At 37.8% G+C, this 22,546-nt stretch overlaps 7 protein-coding genes across 8 annotated transcripts in view; 3 read left to right on the top strand and 4 right to left on the bottom strand.

The window, feature by feature from the left end:
• Positions 1 to 2,215, bottom strand: part of arl9 (ADP-ribosylation factor-like 9) — a 151,567-nt gene extending 149,352 nt beyond the window's left edge. The window contains exons 1-4 of one of the 2 annotated variants that reach the window (XM_055225038.1): positions 1,821 to 2,188; positions 1,580 to 1,757; positions 1,102 to 1,277; positions 624 to 831 (exon numbers count right to left, since the gene is read on the bottom strand). In XM_055225038.1, coding sequence (XP_055081013.1) covers positions 655 to 831; positions 1,102 to 1,277; positions 1,580 to 1,757; positions 1,821 to 2,084 — 795 coding nt within the window. In that variant the 5' untranslated portion in view covers positions 2,085 to 2,188 and the 3' untranslated portion in view covers positions 624 to 654. Of the gene's footprint in view, positions 1 to 131; positions 832 to 1,101; positions 1,278 to 1,579; positions 1,758 to 1,820 lie in introns of those variants that run through there. The other variant, XM_033973499.2, reaches the window with a different exon arrangement.
• A 1,134-nt stretch (positions 2,216 to 3,349) lies between these two features.
• Positions 3,350 to 4,454, bottom strand: LOC117377356 (snRNA-activating protein complex subunit 1-like). Its single transcript, XM_033973736.2, has one exon. It carries the CDS (start codon positions 4,418 to 4,420, stop codon positions 3,350 to 3,352), a length of 1,071 nt encoding a protein of 356 aa, XP_033829627.1. The 5' UTR covers positions 4,421 to 4,454.
• Positions 4,455 to 4,657: 203 nt separating this feature from the next.
• Positions 4,658 to 10,074, bottom strand: srp72 (signal recognition particle 72). Its single transcript, XM_033973488.2, has 19 exons — positions 9,948 to 10,074; positions 9,412 to 9,532; positions 9,218 to 9,338; positions 8,975 to 9,118; positions 8,775 to 8,886; positions 8,542 to 8,573; positions 8,343 to 8,467; positions 7,909 to 7,966; positions 7,696 to 7,827; positions 7,474 to 7,602; positions 7,283 to 7,355; positions 7,127 to 7,191; positions 6,955 to 7,050; positions 6,777 to 6,880; positions 6,571 to 6,648; positions 6,329 to 6,466; positions 6,218 to 6,255; positions 5,986 to 6,145; positions 4,658 to 5,339 (listed from the first exon to the last, which is right to left on the bottom strand). The coding sequence occupies exons 1-19, from the start codon at positions 10,045 to 10,047 to the stop codon at positions 5,159 to 5,161; spliced, it is 2,007 nt and encodes a 668-aa protein (XP_033829379.1). The 5' UTR covers positions 10,048 to 10,074; the 3' UTR covers positions 4,658 to 5,158.
• A 320-nt stretch (positions 10,075 to 10,394) lies between these two features.
• Positions 10,395 to 14,527, top strand: leprotl1 (leptin receptor overlapping transcript like 1). Its single transcript, XM_033973501.2, has 4 exons — positions 10,395 to 10,540; positions 11,220 to 11,295; positions 11,891 to 12,077; positions 12,288 to 14,527. Exons 1-4 carry the CDS (start codon positions 10,525 to 10,527, stop codon positions 12,402 to 12,404), a joined length of 396 nt encoding a protein of 131 aa, XP_033829392.1. The 5' UTR covers positions 10,395 to 10,524; the 3' UTR covers positions 12,405 to 14,527.
• Positions 14,528 to 15,831: 1,304 nt separating this feature from the next.
• Positions 15,832 to 18,001, top strand: nkap (NFKB activating protein). Its single transcript, XM_033973497.2, has 8 exons — positions 15,832 to 16,296; positions 16,378 to 16,458; positions 16,536 to 16,600; positions 16,687 to 16,782; positions 16,875 to 16,917; positions 16,991 to 17,188; positions 17,261 to 17,410; positions 17,645 to 18,001. Exons 1-8 carry the CDS (start codon positions 15,935 to 15,937, stop codon positions 17,817 to 17,819), a joined length of 1,170 nt encoding a protein of 389 aa, XP_033829388.1. The 5' UTR covers positions 15,832 to 15,934; the 3' UTR covers positions 17,820 to 18,001.
• A 102-nt stretch (positions 18,002 to 18,103) lies between these two features.
• Positions 18,104 to 18,813, bottom strand: ndufa1 (NADH:ubiquinone oxidoreductase subunit A1). The gene is made up of 3 exons (XM_033973502.2): positions 18,588 to 18,813; positions 18,395 to 18,484; positions 18,104 to 18,239 (listed from the first exon to the last, which is right to left on the bottom strand). Exons 1-3 carry the CDS (start codon positions 18,687 to 18,689, stop codon positions 18,219 to 18,221), a joined length of 213 nt encoding a protein of 70 aa, XP_033829393.1. The 5' UTR covers positions 18,690 to 18,813; the 3' UTR covers positions 18,104 to 18,218.
• Positions 18,814 to 19,172: 359 nt separating this feature from the next.
• On the top strand, positions 19,173 to 22,514 carry upf3b (UPF3B regulator of nonsense mediated mRNA decay). The gene is made up of 10 exons (XM_033973490.2): positions 19,173 to 19,427; positions 19,553 to 19,659; positions 19,741 to 19,847; positions 19,936 to 20,034; positions 20,110 to 20,217; positions 20,282 to 20,325; positions 20,390 to 20,578; positions 21,209 to 21,366; positions 21,444 to 21,777; positions 21,848 to 22,514. The coding sequence occupies exons 1-10, from the start codon at positions 19,317 to 19,319 to the stop codon at positions 21,980 to 21,982; spliced, it is 1,392 nt and encodes a 463-aa protein (XP_033829381.1). The 5' UTR covers positions 19,173 to 19,316; the 3' UTR covers positions 21,983 to 22,514.
• Positions 22,515 to 22,546: the final 32 nt, after the last annotated feature.

The raw sequence follows: 22,546 nt of genomic DNA, 5'->3' as shown, positions 1-22,546 counted from the left end.
TGTGGTACAGGAGGGTGGAAATGTCAAATTAAATGATTAATGTGAGCCTGCATTTGTGCTAATTAAATTTGAATTATTGAGCTACTACTACTGACAACTTTTGAATGGCCTCTAGTCTGTTTCACTGCAACATGGTCTTTTAAGATGCATCAGGGGCTAAACACATACTATACAGTAATTTTAGTACAACAATACGTACATACTGTTTATTCAAAAGAAACTCTTCACATGAACAATTGTCTTGTAATTCCCTGGAGTAGTATATGAAGAGAAGAAAAGAACAGAACATCCGGCATTTCTTATTAAGCAAAAATATAAGTACTTACAATCTATATCCTGTATTATAACTGTAAAGCCATAAACCCTGAAGTATAAAGGCTGTATTCTCCTTGTAGTCTAAAGAAGGTCACTGAATTTGGTTATAAATCTCATATCTTTGGTGGTTTTCCCTCAAAACATGATTGGAAGCCCTTTAGTGTCCTTAACAAAGCTACATCAGAAACAACAAAGACATTGAGAAACACAAGCAAACATATTTTAAGACATTACACACAGAGACAAAATGCATTCTAGTAAACTCAAAATAGACACAGTGCAAAGGAAAACACCATCAAAACACAAACATGACACACACATCTCAAAAGCCAGTGTATTTTATCTCTGTGTTTGGATTGTTTCAATAATGATCTCCAGTGCATCCTCCACTCCTGAACTGGGCTCCTCCACATCTTTTGTAACATAGGTGCCAATCACAAACAACTTCCGATCACCCAGCTGAGACAGGGACAGGGCTTCATGGAGGTCAGTGATGGTACATGCGCCAGCACAGTCCTACAACCACAAGGCCAGTTATTTTTCTTACCGCAAATTCAGGATAGCAAAACAGTACATGACCAAATAGTTTATTGCAATATCAAACTACCAAAAATATCACAAGAAGGATTACATCAAAGAGACATAACACTCATGATAGAGGTAAAGTCTTTTTAAAATACTGGTTTTGAATTGGCATGGTTTACATGTTTAAAATTAATTACACAATGTCAAAAGTTCAAAAAGGACGAGTGAATTAAATAAATGAGATGAAGCGTCAGATCACACCTGTTTGTTGGCCAGCACCATCAAGGGTAGATGAGGCTCAGTGGCTAGAATTTCATGAAGATGTGTTTTAGCCAACGGGAAGACCTGTGGGTTTGAGGCATCCACCACATACACCAGCATCAGGGCCTTGGACACGTACTTCAGCCAGTACTGCCTTAACTCTGCACTCCCGCCAACTGATAAGACACACGCACAAAATCTTTGGTAAAGCAATAAACATATTACCAACATGTTACCATTCTCAAAGGGCTGAGTGGGAACTTCACAAGAGAGAGAAGTCTATAATCAAAGTTAAGACTTTTGTTTTAGATGACTCTAAACTGATTATTATAGTAAGCTTCAGTTTGATGCTTGTATACTAAATCTGCAAAAGGTTCAATGATGATATTTGAGCCTTCTAAATTGGTGTATAATATCCTATCCCTGGACGGCGGGAAACGTTTTAATTAACTGTATTTAACATGAATAGCAAACCTACTTTCAAGAAATTCAATGGCCAGGTCTTCTCTGCTGATAGACACAGCGTTGAGCCCCTGTGTGCGCTGTGGCTCCTCTCCTGACCAGCTGTTTGTGAAAGAGCGTAGAAGGCTGGTCTTTCCTGCTCCATCCAAACCTAGCACCAGCACCTGAGTCCCACGAGGCTTGACAGTCTCTGACTACAACACATAGTTAAAATGGTTAGGATTTTTATAAGCATGGTAAAATGGGTAAAATATTACCTGTAAACTTACCACAGCAGTAGACTGCACGCTCGCCTCTGTGGCCACAACAGGAGCAGAAACAGGCCGAATCTCTTCGGCTTTAACGTCCCCGTCTCCGTCTTGTTTGATTGGTTTAATGGATTCTTCTGTTGGTTTTTCTGCTTCTTTAGCAGGTGGTTGAGACGTCTTCTGCTTCGAGAGGTAATTCCAAACAAAGTATGCCACACCCCCGGCAATAACCACCGAGGCGCCTAAAGCACCCACGTCTCTAAAACCAACCATGGCGAAATCTTCTGATTTCGTTATCTTTCTTTTTAGTTACATCGGTTCTAAAGTTAGACAAGCGTCGTTGTGTACCCGCAACCTATTTTTCAACAAGTGGATGGCTGAGCGGAAGCTCCCAGTAACTTTTCAAGACAGCACTTCCGGTACGGTTTGTTGTTGTACTGTGTTATAGTGACCACCAGATGGAGCACAGATCACTTGAGTGGAAAGACAGGGGCCACCCAAGCACAAAATTAAATATTTCTTTGAATATTTCAATTCCATTTTATTCCACATCTGCAAATTTAGATTTAAAGAAACAACAAAAAATTTGAATAATGTCTGAGACCTACAAAAACTCAAGAGACTCAAAGAGTGTATCTGTGGACACTGTTCCAGGTTGTGCTGTGATCCACCCTGGGCTGCAGAGCAGAGTCTGTCACCAGAGGAGTGAGAGCCTATAGATGTGCACAATGATGAGTTCTCCCTGTTCTTCACAGTGACAGTGGCTTTATTATGGTGGACACATGTTATAAATGCTCTGTGTGCAGTAGCTCCTTGTGCGCCACATGAATCCAGCATTATACTGCACTCACTGATTTTGAATTTTCTCGACTTTTGTTCCCTACACGCTCATGTCTGGCATCAAATCTGAGTATTTCCACTCACATTTTTGTAACATGCATACAAACAAATGATTTAAGCACAGCCAAACCTAAATGTGTATAGGGGGTGGGTCTGTGATCATACAGCACACTAAAGTAATCTAAGAAATCTTAGACATGGCAATGGTTCCACTCTATTGACAGTTTGATGAGACACCAATATTTGGTACAATTGACTTCCAACATATTATAAATATATATATATATATATTACTATTAATTTTTATTGAGTTTTTTTCCTTACTGTAAGACATCATTTTCTGAATTTTACATTTTTCACAATAAATATAGTGAGAGAATTCTATTAAAAGTACATTTTATTCTGGAAAAAAAAACAAAACACACATACACACACACACAAAATGCAATACTTACATTGTAAGTGCATCACAATTACAAGTATGAGACGAGATGTCAAAAAATGCAGATGTTACTTGCTTCACAAATTAGACTGCATTTTTCCAAATAGTTAGCAACTGAACTTAAATATTAAATAAATACAGAATACATTTTTTTAATTTTGAACAAAATGCTATTCTAATTTTTGTTTATCTGCAAGCTGTGAATGGCGTTAATTTAATAAGTCAAACTTCACTGATAATGAAAATCAGTTGACATTTATGGTATGTGATTCAGCGGGTCTAGAGCACGATCATCTGGGATGTTCTCTGGAAGTGTCAAGAGCCAGTTATTGAACTGCCTCTTGTCCTCAGTCACACCAAATTTATTCTTTGTGCGTCGGAACAGAGACGTAGGCCTCTTCTTGCGTGAGGTAGTTGAAGTCATTGTCTGCAGATCCTCTAATCCTGAATTGCTTTCAATGGCCACCTCCACTGGCCGATGTCTCCGTGCTTTAGACCCTCCTTGGAATTGATTGTAGCTTTTCTGCTTAATGGAGGACAGTAGTTTAGCCCTGTTGGTTGGTTCTTCCACTGTCTCCTCTTCCTTCTCTTCATCTTGGTCTTTCCTTTTGTTTAATGGGAATGTTTTGTTCTGCCAAAAAATGAATTCTGACATGCAGTCCTTGAGGTTGGTGACCAAATCTTGATGGGTCATGGATGTCTTGGAGTGGACCTCTGGCATGGCTGCTTTCATCTTTTCGTAGTGATTTTGAATGTTGCTCATCTCCTCCAAAATGTCTGCTGAAAGGAGATCCTGGATAACAGTGCTCCTTCCAATGAAGTCTGCACATAGAACTTCCCTATTTGGGGTTCTCTGTTTGCGGAAATACAGGAAATTTGGCATAGCAGTGTAATGTATAGCTTTCTTGGCAACGAGTTTCTTAAAGATGTAAACAACATCATGATGCCCAGAATTGATAGAGTCTTGGACAAATTTCTCCACGTGACTCCAGTCTTTCAAAGCAAGTCGAATACTCACAGGTGGGATGGCAAGCTGGCTGTGATAAAGTCCATACATCAAGTACAAGCCTCCAGCTCGGATTTGGTAACTGTACGGAGGAAGGAAGTACTTGACCGCAGTGGCCAACGTGACCCTGCAGAATCTTTTCATCTCACTCATACTGGGCATACCGTAATAAACGTCAGAGAAGCGCATGTCGCTCCAAATTGCCAAAAATGCCTCAAACCTCACGGTGTCAGTTTGCTGGAAACGCGCAAGCAGCTCCTCGACGTCCTCGGTGAAAGGGGGATCAAAATAATCCGAGTACGAGGGCCATTTACGCGGCATCCTGTCTCTGGCTGTGTCCACGCCACCTGAGGACAGCGTGCGGGGCTGTGTCTGGAGCAGCCAGGTGAAGCGGCTCCAGCAGTAATTGAGTGTGGTGCACAGGTAGGCGGGGTTATCTTCCACCAGTCAGATCCCGCGCATAAGTGGAGGTCTATAATGCATTAGCTCCTCATCTAAACTTAAACCTTAACTCCAAATAATGAAATACCAGACAGATTTTGTTTTATTTTTTTTTTTAATTAAGATCAAATGAGGGACGTTTTTGGACAAAATAGTCTTTTTAAAACATGCTTTGAATTAATTTAAATAGTCTTGTTTACTTACAACAACCAAGAGAGTTCATAACATGGTTATTTTGAATAAGATGATTATAATAAAAAGTCTCACTTAATTTAATGTAGCCTATTGGTTTTCTTGATCGATTCCTACAACACAGGACAGACTTTACCATGACCTAAAAAAAAGTCTAAATCAGATAAACAAATGAGCAGAGAGCAGTACTGCAGTGATTTCAGACTTGATTGTAGGTTCCTTGTCAGTGTGTGGGATACAAGACAGATACAAGACAGAATAAAAATAAAGATCCAAATCAATATTCTCAAATGTGTTAGCCTTTCCTGGTCTGACAAATCTTTACCAGAGCCCTTTATACAAAACATAAGGTGTTCTGATATTTAATGACCATAAACAAAAGATATTTTTAAAAATCTGTTTGCGATTTTTCTATTAACTGTAGAACTACCAGCCTCCTTTTCCTCCCTTCTTTTTCTTCAACGGTGCCTTTTTGCGGGTGGCCCCTGACGCTGCCGGTTTCTGCTGTCGAGGAGGGACTACATTACTAGCAGCAGCTGAAGATGTTCCAGATGCAGATCCTGGTCTGGGTGATGTAGGAGGACTACTGGCTGTCTTACTGGCATCCCTACAAAAAGAGATATAAAATGTATATATACACATATGATATTAACAGCTTTAAAATTCATTTGACAATTCATTGAAAGAAAACATAGGGAATGTGTTTCCCTTTTCAAATGAGTAAATATGCAACATGTAATTATTCATCAGTTAATTACTGTTGCGGTATGCAAATTCAGAAAGAAGCAGGTAATTCTACAGGGACTGGAAATATGACTAAAAAATACTAAGGACATAAATGAATACTACAACTACAGAGGCATAATACTCATACTGTTTTTATAAAAGGGACAACAGTGAATCACCACTCAGTATGCAGGTTTAGGCACTGATAACCCAGACTGAGGACAAAAACACAAATTTGTTTAGTTTATATGGACAGGCCATGCCTCATGTCAAAACTCATAATTCAGTCACTGAGCTCAACTGGACATTGCTACAAGCAAGTGTGTATACACATGCAAAATCATGTTGCTAGAAAAAGTTTGAGAATTCAACTTCAGTGAGAAAATAAAATTACATTTTCTTTTTGTTTTGTTTTTAAACGAATGACATCGTGCTGGTATCTAATCAGCCACCAAGCACTCCCTACAAACACACAGAGCTGTGTAAAATCCAGCCTAAATTATATTGTATACAATTATTTGACTTACAGTTCAGCAGATGCTCCAGCTGTTGCTCCTTGTGTGCCTTTGCCAATTTGCTCCTTCTTTTTGCCCTTCTTCTTGCCTCTGTAGTAGGAGCGCTCTTTCATCGGCAGCCATCTCTCAGGATCTGGCGTTGCTTTGGGGTCATAGTTCTTCGGAAGTTTACCTAAAAAAGGGAAATATTTGGTCAATATTTAACCAACAGCAGCTGCTCAAGCCAACCCTCTGTTAATCCCACCTTTCTTTTTCTTTTTTTTCTTTTTGACATCCTCTTGACTGTAAAACAACAAATTTGGGAGAATAAATAAGCATTCTGAAAAAAATAAAAAATAAAATTAAAATTCTTTACCCTTGTTCCTTTGGAAGGTTTTCTCCTGCAACCTTAGCAGCTTTTTTCCTGACATATGTGGCACCGTGGGAGCTCTCCAGCTCATCAACATCCACATTAAAGGACATGGTGTCTGCAGATGGGAGGTGCTTGCTGAGGCTGGACATAATTGGTAAGGACACATACAACATGTTTTGTATGGAAATTATGTAATACTTTTAGTTGGCAATGAGAGAGACAATAAAAACTACATGCAAGGATACGACTTGGCTTTGTTTGTATCCACTAAAGAATATGCAGAGATCAGTTGTGCAAGTGTGTGAACATCCTTGGGGTTTTGTCTGAAAGCAAAATGGAAAAGAATATTTTCAAACGATTAGCAATTACAATTGTAATGTATTGTAATACAATATTTGTAATATTAAACATGGTTTGCATAAAATTGCATTTGACAAATTTCTGTTCTTACTTCCACAACTGCTCTAAGTCACTAATAGCTTCTTTTTTCCGTCCATATTTAAGTTTGAAATTGGCAGCTTCCCGCACAAGAGCCAAGTGTACCGCAGATCCTGGCTATGGAAATATAAATAACAGATTAGAAAGTTTCGAAGGGGAATAAAATACAGTTTAGAATGAACAGCACAAACCAGAGTAGACTGGTAGTGCTCAATAGATTGTTTGAAAACATCTATAGCACTGTCAATGTCCTCTTCATTGGAATACAGTGTCACCAGCGCTGATACCTGAGGGACAACCACATGATAAACTTTTTCCATGTACAATCAAGACAACTTATAAGTCATTCCATTAAAGACTTACTATTCCTGGTTTGTGCTTTAACTCTTCAATTGACCTTAGAACATCACACGCTTTTGTTACATGTCCTAAAACATAAATGGGGGCATGTTTTCCATTTTTCCATTTAGATTTTAGAAGAGGAGAAGTTAACAAGCTCTACACATGTATGTACTATACCTTGTACCAAGTAAAGTTGTGCCATGGTTAATTTTATGCCAGATGCACTTTCTGGGTGTTGTTCTGAAAATTGCTGAAAAAAAGGATGGATGGAACAGTATTAATCAACGTGTTATTATTATGGTATAGAAATTCATTTTTATTTTGTTCTAATAATTCTAAATATAAAAACCCTGAGACTGTCACTTTACCTGGAGCAGCTCAATACCCTTGCCATGCTGTTTCTCCCTGCAAAGCTGAGCAACCTGAATGAGGACTGGTCGAGGATGACCCGGATTTTGAGATTGAAGGTTAGAGGACAATTTTTGACACTGGTCAGCCTAAAATGAAATACATACGTAGTGTGAGAGTACCAATAATATGTGAGAATCTATACAGTAATGTAATGTTGTAAACAAGTTTAGTAATATTACCTGATTTGTGTACATGGCCAAGAGAGCTTTGTTGAACTCTATGGCCTGCAGCTGCTTCTTTGCCAGTTTGTACTCTACACCCTCAGCATTAGTCAGCTTCACTTTTTTCTTCGAGTCAAACACATTTTGGTCCTTTGACATAAAACATACTTATAAATAAAAACAATTTCACATAATTTGATCAGACAGCATTTTATCCTATGACAGATTTACCTTATTTATTGTGATGATATTGTTGGCGGTTACAGCTAGTAGCCCAACATCTGACGGCCTGCAATAAAGGATGTCATTTAGTTTGTTATAAACCTATAGCGAAATCTGATCTAGTGTAGAAACAGCACGGTGTGTCTATAGCATTTTACAAACGGCGCACCCAGATGATCTCCGGGTGCTGTCTCCTGGCTCTTCTCAGTATAGTACATATATGTCAGTAAAATCTAATGTGCACCAACATTATGGATCATGGAGCTTTACAAACACAGAGCCACTACTCCTCCAGAACACAACCGACCCGGAGTCAGCACTAGAACCCAGGAAGTATCAAACACTCTAACACGCTGCCTCTGTGCAGGCTGAAGCCTGTCTGAACGTGCAAGTTTGTAAAGGGCTTATGTTTACAATCCAAAATTTCAAAACAGTACACTTACTTGAGCTTAATGACTTGGTTGTAGAGCTGGAGCGCTTCATCTGTTCTGCCTTGTAACTGCATGACATAAGCCATTTGAGAATGGATGACAGCAAGTTCTGACTCAATATCCTCTTCAGTCACATCCTTAGAGAACAAATGACAAAAATATATAATAACAGAAAAAAAACAAAACATCTTGCTATAAATAAATAACTCACAGAATCCTCTGCCAGTGAAATCCGGCAAAGCTCTAAAAAAACAACAACAAAAAAACCCCAAACAAAACAAGAATGCAAAACATTACTAAGAAAATAAGAAAAAATATAGACAATCAGCCATTTCAAGTCACTTCTTGACTAATATATTTTATATATATTTTATATATATATATATATATATATATATATATACACACACACACACACATATATATATAAAAATCTTGACTAACCTTCTGCTTCGCGAAGTTTATTAAAAGCCTCGGTGAGCAGACCTTGGCCAATTAATGAACAGGCAGCATTGTAACACAACTCATATGTCGTCTCTGGAAGACCTAGGTCTTCCTGTAGGAATAAAAATGACAATTATGTGAATAAAAAATTCTTGCTTTGACAACCAATAAACATTTGAAAAGTTTAGCTACTGATTTACCACAGGGGCCTTCTCCCACTGGCTCATAGCAGCCACCACAGCAGCCAGGTTTGTCTTCCTCTCCTCCTCATACTCATCCTGGGAGTTTCTAATCAGATCGGTGTAGACAGCCTTGCATTCATCATAGCGCTCAAGTCTGTACAACTAGAGATGTGTAGAGATGTCACTTTGTGACTTTTTGCTAAATTTTAATTGAAAAATACAGACATAATGAAGATGTTTAGTGCTATAAAAATAACTCACCACTTGTCCATACAGCTCCTTCAGTTTGTCAGTCTGTTCAGGGGCATTTTCAATGGTCTTTAGAGAACTCTCCACTCTGTTCAGCCGATATTCACAGTAGGCCTTCTCAAACAGAACCGCGCTGAAAGTAAATGTTTAACAGTTCAAATACAAGCAAGTTGTCAAATACAAATATAATTCACAAGTCAACCTACTTGCCAAGAACTTTTGAATGGGTGTTCATGACATTTAGAGCCTCTTTAAAGCTGCCATTTTGAACATGGCAAACTATTTTACAGTGAAGAGCAGTCACATCCTCCTTGTTCTCCTGTAATACTGCAAATATATATAAATACATCTTAGATAGAGTGTCTAAATGAATGCACAGAGCACGAAGCTTTTGCAGAACAAAACAATGGTATTTACGACAGCATTTAAATCACATCCTAGAGGGACACGTCATTAATAGATTCTGTCCAACGAAATGCTCTTGTGAAGAGAACAAACTACGGAATTTCTGTGGTACGTGCTTTGCCCAATGGGGAAGATACAGTGACTGAAGTGACGTTGTAAGCAAGTGCAACAATTACATGTTATAACGTGGTGCTGACTGGACTAGCCACTCGCTAACAGCTGATGGTCATCATGCTGTTGAACTTAGCTTAGCAAAACTAACTGCGGCGGCGTTTGTGCGTCCTACAATCAAGGAAACAAGTCTAATTACACATGACTGAGGAAGCTGCTGACTTACTTTTACTTAAAGCCTTAAGGGCCCTTGTAAAGTCTCCGTTCTGTCCACAGCGGTTGACTTCAGTCCACAGCGAAGCTACAGCCACCCCTCCGCTCGCCATCTTCACTGAATGAACGGAGACAGGAAGTGACGTGGGGGCCGTAACGTGCACTTCCGCTATTACAACAAACAACTTAAACCTCGTTACTATTTCTATTAGTTGTACACAAAAATATAAATCTACAAAACCCGTGTAGACAAGGTGTATTCTAATTGTAGTAAACGCGGCTATGCATATTTAGTATTTTTGCTAAAATGCTTCTGTAACATTATCTATGATCATCATTAACGCTTCATAATGCTTAAATATTTAAAAGACAACAGTTTGCAAATGTACGCCTTGTGAATATGTATATATATAAATTAATATATATAAATTGCAGTCTTGTGCTGTAAAATGCTATATTCCGGTGTCAGTGAAGCGGTGCCACAGCCAGGCTGTGCAGTGTGCATATCGTAGTCTGCCGCCTGCCTCACTTGAAGAGGGGGCTCTGTTGTCATTTGTAAGGGCTGAGTGTCGAGCTTTTGTCCATCAGAAATGGCCGGAATTAAAGGTAACTGAACCTGTGCTTTTCTAATGCCGTTAATATAAATCAGGGTGTACTACAGTGTATTTACCAATGTGCAGCAGATTTCCAGACACATGAATGCGCTCATATTCCGGTAGGCTAACGCTAACCTAAAATACATTGCTCCTGGGCCAATACATTGAAGTAATACTATCGCATTATCTACATACTCTTTATGTATGATTTTATGGACAAATATGCCTCTTGATGTTTAATTTCAGTTGTATGTGTTCTTCACATCAGCTTGAGGGGCCATACGTTCATACTCACAGTTAGCAATGTGCCGTTGGTTTGCTAATGCTAACAGCATCCTCTGTAATTACCATAGACTATTTATGCAGTCTATGATAATTATATAGTCGTTAATTATACTGTCATACTTTTCTTAATACCAAACCTAGCTTAGCTATACTATGTACAGGGCCACCTGCCAATTATTTCATATGTCATAGGTGCATATTGTATTTAAACACGTGAAAGCAGCTGATTCATCACATGATCGTTTGGGGGCCAGGGGCCCCACTGCAAACGTAGTGTTTAACATGAATAATGTGATATTCATATGGGATCTATCAAACATTTTAGCGAATGCTCACGATTTTGCATAACCTTATAATACCTGACATGTGAATCTCACCTCCAGTCTTCTTGTCCTGTGTTGCAGCTCTCATCAGCCTTTCTTTTGGAGGGGCCATTGGTCTCATGTTTCTCATGCTTGGATGTGCGCTCCCTGTGTATGAGTAAGTTGTGTACATCATGATTCATTATAATATGTCATAGATATTTGCAGTTTGCACTGCTATCTACAGGTGGCAGGGCTGGATAGGGTGAGTGATGAACAGAACTGAATATTTGAACATGTTACTACTAATAACAATTATCACACAGTATTTTTTACTACAAACAAAAATAAATACTACACTACTCGTAAATATTCCATATCTAGAAGCTTTCCAACAGCATGTTTTTATCTTTGTTAGTTGAAATGCATGAAAGATCTTGATGTACAATTGCATGACTAGTGGAATGATCAAAATATATTAGTGGGTTTTTTTTGTGATTCTAGAATGTGACATCCTAATGAAGGGAAAGGACTAGTGTTCCCTAAATTACACTGCATTTTACTAAGAATTATCAAAAAAAAAAAAAAAAATCCACAACAGTTAACCAGATCATTTACATTTTCACATAGACCTTTGGAGTTGCTATATAAAAAAAATCGACAGTAATTTTGTTTTATTTAATACATCAATAATAACACACTGGAGCAAATGGGAACACATGGAAATGTCCAGATATCTTTACGAATAACTAAGTCTCTGTCTTTCTCTGCAGTAAATACTGGCCTTTGTTCCTCCTGTTCTTCTACATCCTTTCTCCAGTCCCATACTGCATCTCGCGAAGGGTTGTCGATGACACAGATTCAGCCAGTAATGCTTGCAAAGAGCTGGCAATCTTCCTCACAACAGGCATTGTCATTTCAGCCTTTGGCCTACCCATTGTCTTTGCAAGGGCTGAAGTTGTAAGTAATGCTCTCTTTAAAAATATGCTGTGGTGAATTTACAACATACTTACAATTGGTATAATGTGTACCCATGTAAAAGATATAGATATAGATAGGTATATAAGATTAAACAGAATTTTGTAGAATTGTATTTGACACCAACAAGTATGGTACAGAGCAACATGCCAGACATTTGTTGATGTGAATTATTTATGCGTTGGTTCACAGATTGCCTGGGGGGCGTGCGCACTTGTGTTAACTGGAAACATAGTCATCTTCGGGACCATCTTGGGATTCTTCATGGTCTTTGGGTCCAATGACGACTTCAGTTGGCAGCAGTGGTAAATGGGAGAGACTGAAGGACCTTAGTTGAAACTGTTTTATTAGCATTATTATTAATGTATTAATGTTGGGTTTACATTGTTTATTTATATGGTGACTGCCCATTCATAGACTCACACCAAATCAGTGCAATATTTTTGTTCCGTCCTGCATCGTACTGAAATTGGATGGGTAATGTTGACTTTGATTTGGACCTGTTCTCTTCAATCTTAAAAAGTGTACATTTTGACCCAAAAAAACCCCCCCAAAAAACCCTCTACATTTTTTTAAACAGAGCACATTGGAATAGACTTGCGTGTAGGTCAGATATTGTTAGGCCATTTGTTGCTTGGAATTGTTGAAATTCATTTTTTGCTTGTTTATTGTTTATTTATATTTTTCTATTTATTTCACCAGTATTTATACTTGAGCTATAGATTTGAATATCTATTATTGCCACCACTCTTTATTGATATGGTTCGTCTGTGGGTTCTTTATATTATATTGTTAGAAATTTACCTGATCTCCCTAGTCTTGTGGAGCAGCTTTGACACTCAGATCTAATTTACCTGACTCTGTGAAGTCCAAGCTGATGCAGGCTGCTTCTTTTCTTGCATGTGATGGCACCTGGTGAGTTTGCTAACAGATCGAGAGAGCAGATCAGCTAGCACAGGATTAGGTCAAAGACAGGAGCAGCCTTGGTAGCAACAAGTTAAGTCCCGGGCTACTTATGCCCAGTCATAAGCTTTCCCATGTGGCACATTAGGTCCAAACGCACACTTGCTGTTGTTAATTGGCCTTGACTTCTATCATCTGTTACAGGCATCAGAATTGGCCTTGTCAGATGCTCATTCTCATTTTATTTTTAAACTTAAGCAGAGGAAAACCAAAAAAAGTATCTGTTGATGATCTGGTTGTGGTTCTCAAATATTGCCTAATTTCAATTTTGGTTATATAGTATGGATTTTGTAAGCTTGGCTAAAACTTTGGAAAGTAGAAGTTGGCAATATATTGGCATTTTTGTATACTGCACTATCAAGTGCAGTATGTTGCCTGTAAAAGAAAACAAAAAGCTGCCAACAATATGATTACATTCTTTAAGTTGCAACAGAATCTTTCAAACACAAATAGTGATTTCTGCACTTTTGTGTTAAATTTTACAGTCCATTGACATTTGTAGAATTTGACCTCAATCAGAACATTTACAGGCACATTTTTTGTAGAATAAAAAAAAAATCAAGAATTTCATGTTGCCAGTGCTCCAAAGCAGACAGATGCACAAAACCCTTTCTTTTAAGTGTAATCTAATATACTGAGTTAAAGAATTTTCCCATTACTGTCTCAATACAACAAGTTCCCAGATGTAAACATATTGTAACTTCTGACTAGGGCCATATTCATACAGATCTTCTCTCTTTAAATGTCAATCTTTTAGTAATTCTTATTGTTTTGTAGTTTTTGTTTCACATTAGGGTTAATTTTGAATAGAAAATGATTACTGCTGTGGCCACAAACAACATGCTTTTGAGCCATTATGGGCATTATATTTTTAATATTGTATGAAAAGATGCAGGGTTTTCGACTTAGAAAGACTTAATACATGCTTGCTGTAAAGGTGCAAGTCTATTCTTGTCATTCCTAAAAGAAACGTTTCTTCAAGTTGACCACTGCATAAAGGCACTGAATGTATGAGAGCATTATAAAGCGATGTGTCCACACATTTGCCACAGGGCTGCTGTTTAACTACTGGCTTGGTTTGTGCTTTGCTTTGGACTGTGGTTGTGTGCACAATGCTGGTGGTGTACTCAGTGGTGGTAGCCTGTGATTGGACAGGCGGCCTGCTTGTGTTCATGAGGTGTGTGAACACTAGAATCAAATCCTTACAAGCTAATTAATGTTATTTTGATTTTCTGTAGTGAAGTCTCCAAATGTGACAGAATCTGGTGTCTTTGAAGAATGGGTTTCCTGTTTTTTTCTTTCTTTTTTGTAGCTTTGTTTTCTCAGTTGAAGAAGGATAATATTTACATATTTGACACATTCTGTCAATGTCCAATGCCATTTTCTACAAATGTTATGTTTTGAACCTTTTATGACAGATGTCAGCATGGTGGTTTTCTTTTTTTAATAAATGCCATTTTTAAACATTCTCTCGTTTGAATTGATTTAATTAAACTGAGTTGATTGAAACTTGGTACTGATAGTTCATATTAAATAGTTAGTATTATATTAACTTTGTTACTTCAAATGGGGAATGATGTACAAAGAAGTATTTGACTAGTCTTTCATAACATATATAGGCCTCTGTATTTTTATTTGATTCATAATTTGATAAAGTAAAGTTATACCATTTGAAGTGCTTTTGCGCCAACAAGTTTATGTTAAAGGTGCACTATGTAACTTCTCTGGTGGAGGGGCCATCTCCTGCTTGTCTGCAGGTTTCCTTTGATTCCATGAATATGTTCAAATCCTCCAACCGCCCTTTTGCTTGTTTGCATTTTACTCTCCGTTTTTCTTGACACGTTTGCATTTGAGGACTCAAATCTTTCGGTGTAAACTTGAGGCTCCCTCTGCCTGGCACTTTGGAAACATCCGGCATTTTAATAATCACTTTTGCTTTTCTTTTGTTCACAATTGACAATTCGAATTAAATGGACACAGAGCAACAACAGCACTTTTCCCCCAACGTTTTATGTCTTTCCAACGTGTTTCAGGGTAACTGGCGGTGCATAAACGTACACAAATCCTTTGATTAATCTCCGTTATGACGACTTGTATGACAATATTGATCACTATCATCAAATTCCAATAGTTTGGAAGTTTTCCTTTACAGCATTAGCAACTATATTACATATACCATTGACTTTTGAGAGGAGGAGAGCGTTTGAATGTGGTGGGCAAGGCAACTTTCCAAGGCATGACTCAAACAAACTTGGCGCGCATGAATCCACTTGATATCGATGGTTCAAGGGAAACGTTTTTACTGATGTTTTACTGTTGTCAACAAAAACTAACATATAGCTAGGCTTTTCCACCAGCCAACTAATTTCTGGGCTAATTTGCACAAAAATTATGTTGGTTTTATTGTGTTTATATATACATGCATATACAGATGCACACAACCCAAAGCAACATGACCGCCACAAGGAGTCGCGCTTCATTAAATACCACCTTGTTTTTGTATAACATCCTCTTTTAATTATTTGAGTGTAAGTCTAGTTGGTTGTGTGAAAACTGCAAACAATTACAATATATAATGTGTATTAAAATAAAACACTAAAATTAATAAATAAAATAAATAAAAAATAATCAAAATTAAAATAAATTAAAAAATAATAAAATTAATAAAACACATTTGAAATGGCTTGTGTATGTTTTTATTTATCCAAAAGAGGAACTATCGTTGTTTACTGTTTTTCTACGGACATTTTAAACGGCGGACCAAAATGCGTCACGTCCTTCTTGTTTTTATTTGCTGTAAACAGGCTGCAAACTCCAAACGTGAGACAGTTTCAGGTTTTATGTTGAATTGAATACGTTTATCAAATTCTAACAACATGCCGTCCTCGGATCGGTCCAGCTCCGGTAGCACACGGAGTCCCCGGCCACGGAGGCCACGGACTCGCTCTCGCAGTCGAAGTCGTAGCCGATCGCACAGTTTGTCTCCGGATAGCTTTGGCCCTAAACTTCCGAAACCACGGAACAGAGAACGGGAACGGGAGGACCGTGAACGTCGGTTCCGAGAGGCAAGAAACATTAAACGGATTCGAATCGGAAGCCCACATAGAAGCCGGTCCAGATCGAGGTCCAGAGAGAGACACACGACTAACAATAACCACGGTGGGCTCAGGGATGAATATTATTACGAACAGCAAAGGGACGATGCGCAGAGGCAGCGACAAGAAGCTTTCATTGCCAGGTGAAGTTCAAATCTGTGTTGTCATTTCCACGTTTTGTTACATGTAAGCTTGATTTTTGAGTAACGTTATTGTTTCCATAGGCGTCTACAAGAGAGAGAAAGAATTGGGGAACTGGGTTGTCCTGAAGTTTGGGGATATTCGCCTAGAGTGAAAGAACCAGAGTAAGCATTGTTTTTGTTTTATTTCTATAATAGTTTTGTCATTGTCAGGGAGCTTATTCTTCTCTTCTTAATATTAGTTCTGATGAATTTACCCCTGTTGAAGATGATGAAAAAAACAGCAGCTCTGAATCAAGTTCTGAAGGTACTTGGAAATTTGAATAGTCCCCAAAAACACAAGTGTCCAATGATTAATTAATGATAATTGTATGCTTGATTATTGTTATACAGAGGAAAAGAAGAAGAAAAAGAAGAAGAAAAAGAAATCCAAAAAGAAAAAGAACAAAAAGCACTCTGAGGACAGCGACCTGGAATCTGATTCTGATGGTACAAACGGATTTCTATTTATATGTGATCTTTAATTACATTATCGTTATTCAGTATTAATATTCTGCTTTGTTTTTTTTTGTTTTTTACAGAAGATACTCTAAAGAAAAAAAAGAAGAAGAAGAAGAGCAGAAAGTTGGTTCAAAGCAGATTTTATGCTCTAGCTTCAGTGTTGATGCCTGAAACTGAAATGTTGCTATTCTCCAAGGTCCAAGAAGTCCAAGAAAAAGAAGATGAAAAAGAACCGCAAGGAGTCCAGTGAGTCTAGCAGTGAAGAGTCTGGGGATGAAGAAGAGGATGATGATGCTGGTGCTGTGATGTGGGTGGAGAAAACCTGTATAGATGAGCATGTGGTTGGCCCTGAAGCTCCCCTCACACATTTGTCCCAAGATGACAAACCACTAGAGTGAGTCCATTTACTCATTTATCCCTCGTTTTGTGTTATTTGTTTGACTAATGCATGAAATGTGTTTTTCAGTTTTGGACATGCACTACTACCAGGTGAAGGTGCTGCTATGGCAGAGTATGTAAAAGCTGGCAAACGTATTCCAAGAAGAGGAGAAATTGGACTCACTAGTGACGAGATAGCAAACTTTGAAAAATCTGGCTATGTGATGAGCGGCAGCAGGTGTGTGAAGGATACCATAATATGTTTGTCACTTATAAAGCAGCTTATAAAGTACTTAAAACAGAATGTGAAACGATGGAAATAATTCAGCTAGTTGTTCTCAGCTAGAAATATTTTGACTACCCTTATTTTTTCATTAAGTTTTACGTCAACATTACAGGGGATAGAAAACATTTTACACTGTAGGCAATCAAGTTTCTTGCTGTGTTGTGATGTATAACCGTCTCTCTGCAGACATCGTCGTATGGAAGCTGTGCGTCTGAGAAAGGAAAACCAGATTTACAGTGCAGATGAAAAGCGAGCTCTGGCTTCATTTAACCAGGAAGAAAGGAGGAAGAGAGAGAGCAAGATCCTGTCAAGCTTTAGGGAAATGGTGTACAGAAAAACTAAAGGCAAAGATGAAAAGTAACTCATGTTATGTTTTCTTTTCCCTTTTAAGCCACATTTTTGGAAAGTCTTACATGGCAATGAGTGAGGGGGGAAAATCTTTATAAATTTGTTGTATACATGAATCAGTTAGTGTATGGATGGAAGATGATAGAAATAAATACCCTTCTGTAAATATCCCCATTAATATGGACTGAGTGTCCATTCCTTATTTTAAAATGTAAAATAAAGTTCTTATTTCTACTTTTGTGTCATATCTTGATAAAGAAAAAATACATGGTTCCTATATTGTCATCAGAAATTCAGTTTGTTCACACATTTTCATCATTTATTTAAAACTATTATTTCATACAATTTATTCAACAGAAATAAATGTGGAAAGCTTTTTACAACAAACATTCTTCACTTGAAGGTCTGGAAGTTAGTGGATGTTCTCAAGCCCCTGTATGGTAGAAAAATGAATAAACTCAATGAATAAACTAAATGGTGTTTACCCTTTAGTAAGTGCACTTTTATTTAACACACCAGTATATATATGCATATTAATATGTTATTTCTGATAACTATAGGACAGCATACGGATGGGTAAAACTCTACCTTGGAGTCGTAATGACGTCCAGTTCCAGACACACGCCTGTCTCTCTCCAGGAGGTACCAGTGCCAGGGAACTCGAACAATCTTTTTTTCCTAAAATAAATAATAAATGGTGCACTTAATATTTGACACATTTTAAACTAGATGAGCTGGTCTGTGTAACTTGTCTCAGTGAGTAGGAACTGGGCCTTCTTACCTTTCCTCCATTGGTGAATTTGTGAATGTGTGTTGTAGCGATGCCAGGAATCATTAAACACACTGTCATGATAGCAAAGCCGGGCAATATTTCATACCACATGATGAGTTTTAGGATAGAAATTTACTTTACTTTCACGTTTTCTTAGGACTAGTCTTCTGTTTTGCTAAAAGGCTAACAAAATGTCGAACGTCCCCACGACCTCCATCACCGGAAACGAGAGACCTGTGGCTTTCAAAATAAAAGTACTTAAAAATTTAGAGGTAAAATGTCTAAATAAATACGCACGCATAATCGCTAAATACACTACATATTAAACATTGTAAGAAATAAAATTATACATATTACGCTCAAAGGAAATGGAAACATCTATGGCATTTTCTTAATTTACAAGTTGATCTTATTTAGAAAATGACCGAAAATTTTGCATCAGTAATTACAATCGTGATTTTTAAAAATTGCTCGGATTTTCTATAAGTGCTGTTGCTTAACTAACAACATTAACGCCGAGTTAAACAAAATATTTTAGATGAGTTTGAAGATCAACGTTACGATTATATATTTATATGGCGCCCCCTTTAGGCCGTGATTCAGTGCTACAGCCACCGTCAAAGAGGAAGTTTGTTATCGTAACTGCTGCTAACGGCTAACGAACTAGAAAGTAAATAAGAGTGAGGCGTGAGATGAAATAACTAACGCCAAGCTTTAAAATACTTCACTGTTGCAGCTATGAAGGAAGATAAAGAAAATACTCGCCCTAAGGAAATGAGGGCTGAAATCAAGTGTGAAGATGGTGAAAAGTCTGAGAGGTCAAAGGAAAAGAAAGAGACCATGACAAAGGTAAAAGTTGTTCGCAGTTTACTTAAGAGTTAATACAATTTAATAACTGTGAAAACTTCTTATTCCGAGGTTTGATAACGTTAATATTTTATATTTATAAAATAATCAAAAATAACTTCTGTTAGATCATCATCAGACGATTACCACCAACTATCACCAAGGAGGAGCTAGAGGAACAGTTGCAGCCACTTCCTGAGGTGGACTATATGGAGTTTTTCTCAAATGACACCAGGTATAATACTTGCAACGCACTGTATATTTGCAAATCCTATTTATTAATTGTATCTTTAACAAACTCTTGATTTTTTTTCAGCCTCTACCCTCATCTATTTGCAAGAGCTTATATTAACTTTAAAAATCAGGAAGACATTGTATTGTTCAGAGATCGGTTTGATGGATATGTATTTATTGATGGCAAAGGTCTTTAAACATTCTTCACCTTTCATTTAATCTTTCTTGTAGATGTGCTGTATTCACCAAGTGTTAATAAGCCATTTCTTGTATACAGGGCAGGAGTATCCTGCTATTGTGGAGTTTGCTCCTTTTCAAAAAACAGCCAAAAAAAGAACTAAGAAAAAAGATGCCAAATGTGGTACAATAATAGAAGGTAAGTAGGTACACCAGCAATTATAGCAGTTTAATGTTATGTTGTTACTTTTGCTGTTCATATTTATATTTTCAGATCCTGATTACAAAAAGTTTCTTGAGTATTACAATGGAAATGATGAGAAACTGATATCCACACCTGAAACATTGTTGGAGGAGATAGAAGCAAAATCCAAAGAACTTGGTGAGTCAATGCATTTTGTGTTATGGCTTTTGAACTATGTAATTCAAGTTATTATGTTCTCTAGGAAAAAAATCAACTCCTCTGCTCGACTTCCTAAAGAACAAACAGGTAATGTAAACATTCTTGGCCAGTGTATAGAGAATTAAACATAATAATTAAATCAATTAAACAGAGACTGCGAGAGGAAAAGAAAGAGGAAAGAAGAAGAAGGGAACTGGAGCGTAAGCGTCTTCGTGATGAAGAACGACGAAAGTGGAGGGAGGAGGAACGGAAAAAGCGCAAAGAAACAGAGAAACTGAAGAGACTTGAAAAGACTCCAGAGAAAGACAAGGACCAAGTCAAAGATGAACCTAAAATCAAGGCACGTACCACCCCAGATTTTAAGACAAAAAAATTGTCTAAAATAAAAGCATGTTTTTAATTTTTGATGTTTTTATTGCACTTAGAAACTTAGCAAACATTACTGTGAGTGGGATTGTTATGTCTCCATAATTCCATAACAATTTCCTGGGTGAATTACCTGGAATATGCAGGCTTATGTTTGAATAAAGCCAGAAAATTTGTCAGTGCTGCTGCCTGGTTTCCTTGGTTACAGGCCTGGTTTCCTGGTTAGGGGCTTGGCTTCTTGAGTACGCTAGTTGGTTACATTTCATTCTCATTGAATTTAAATGATGCAGCAGCATTTTGAGCAGAGACCCAAATGCCAGGCTAGTGTGAACACAGCCGACCCGGTGTTGTGCTGGGACTGGCGCATGTGTGAATAGAGGTCATTGCTTTATTTAGCCAGGATTAGGGTCTCCATGGAAATGTTCCATTGGCTATAATATTCCACAGTATGGCTTTAAACAGATCTCTTCATGGAGAATGTTTTGAAGTATGGGTATAACGTTATCTTTCCATGGAATCATACAGGTGACGTGTCACCTGTATATCAGTGTTTCTTAAATAACAGAAAATCTAATTTGCCATCTGATGCTTTTTCACATTGTAGTTACTCAAAAAGCCAGAGCGTTCTGATGATGGGGATGGTGAAAAATCTAGAGAAAAGGTCAAGAGACCAGAGAGGCCAAATAAAGAAGACCGACCAGTTGTAATTGCTGACCAGAAGAGGCGTCATATCAATGACCATAAGGAGGATCGAGGAAGAAGGTAAAACTGACTTTCCATTCTGCATATTTTAAAGGATAATTAAAATAATTAATAATGCTTGTTTGTTTTACACACAGAGATGAAGAAGGGAGAAAAGAATACAAAGATCATGTGGATCGCGACAGAGACCGAGATAGGGATCGAGAAAGAGAGATGCGAGACAGAGAGAAAGAACGGAGACTAAAAGAGAAGGAGCGCCTTAGGCGTCAGGATGATGAGCGCAGAAGGCGGAGAGAGCGCCAAGATGGGGAAAATGCGTACAGAAAGCGAGAAGATGATTTTAAAAGGGATAAAGAGCATGGCACAGAAAAGAAAAAGTTAACAAACATGGCAGACTCTCCTCAGAATGAAAAATCCACTAAAGAAAGCAAGAAGGAGGATGGTGTTAAAAGAGAGCGTCTACGGAACAAGGTAAAAAGACTTCATTATTCATATATTCATTTAATACAATCACCTCTACACATCTCTTTTTGCACTTTAGGATCGTCCAGCTATTCAGCTGTACCAACCTGGAGCTCGAAGCCGTAATCGTTCCACTGTGACTGGAGCTGCTGACCCTACAGACAAGAAGGCTGATATTGAAGCCACAAGGGTCCAAGACAAAGGAAATGACTGAGGGTCATAGCACCCACCTTCTCTGCAGAAATATGTCAGCACTATTAGTGGTTGAGCATTTGATAGTCTCCCAGTCTGAACTTGATCATGTGCTTGTATTAGTTGCGAGAGGTTCTAATTGTGTTGCAAAAGGATAGATATAGCCAAACACACATGGACAGTGAAGAGAAGTGACCATAAAGTGACCTTACTTCAGCATGGTGTCATATGAAACCAGTAACATATTGCATCCTTTGTTCATGGTTAAAATACCATAGAGTTGTGTTTCATATTAACTCGAGTATTTCAAACTCTCCTAATAAGTCTTGTTATGCTCAGGTTTAGTTCAAAGACTATGCATTTATGCCACTTGTTGCTGCTTGATGGCAAACTATGTAAATGTGGTCAGGAGATAATTTTAGGCTAATCCAACAATGGCATTTTCTATTGTAATCCATAACTGATGCTCCTTTTTCAAATCTGTAACTGTCTATACTGAACACATGCTGACAACTTTTTTTTTTTAAATAATAAATCAATAATTATTTATAGATGATGACTTGCCTTATTATTACAGCAAAAGTAA

Source organism: Periophthalmus magnuspinnatus, chromosome 10 (assembly GCF_009829125.3).
Source record: "Periophthalmus magnuspinnatus isolate fPerMag1 chromosome 10, fPerMag1.2.pri, whole genome shotgun sequence".
Taxonomy (NCBI): domain Eukaryota; kingdom Metazoa; phylum Chordata; class Actinopteri; order Gobiiformes; family Gobiidae; genus Periophthalmus; species Periophthalmus magnuspinnatus.
This window is presented reverse-complemented; position numbering and strand designations above follow the sequence as displayed.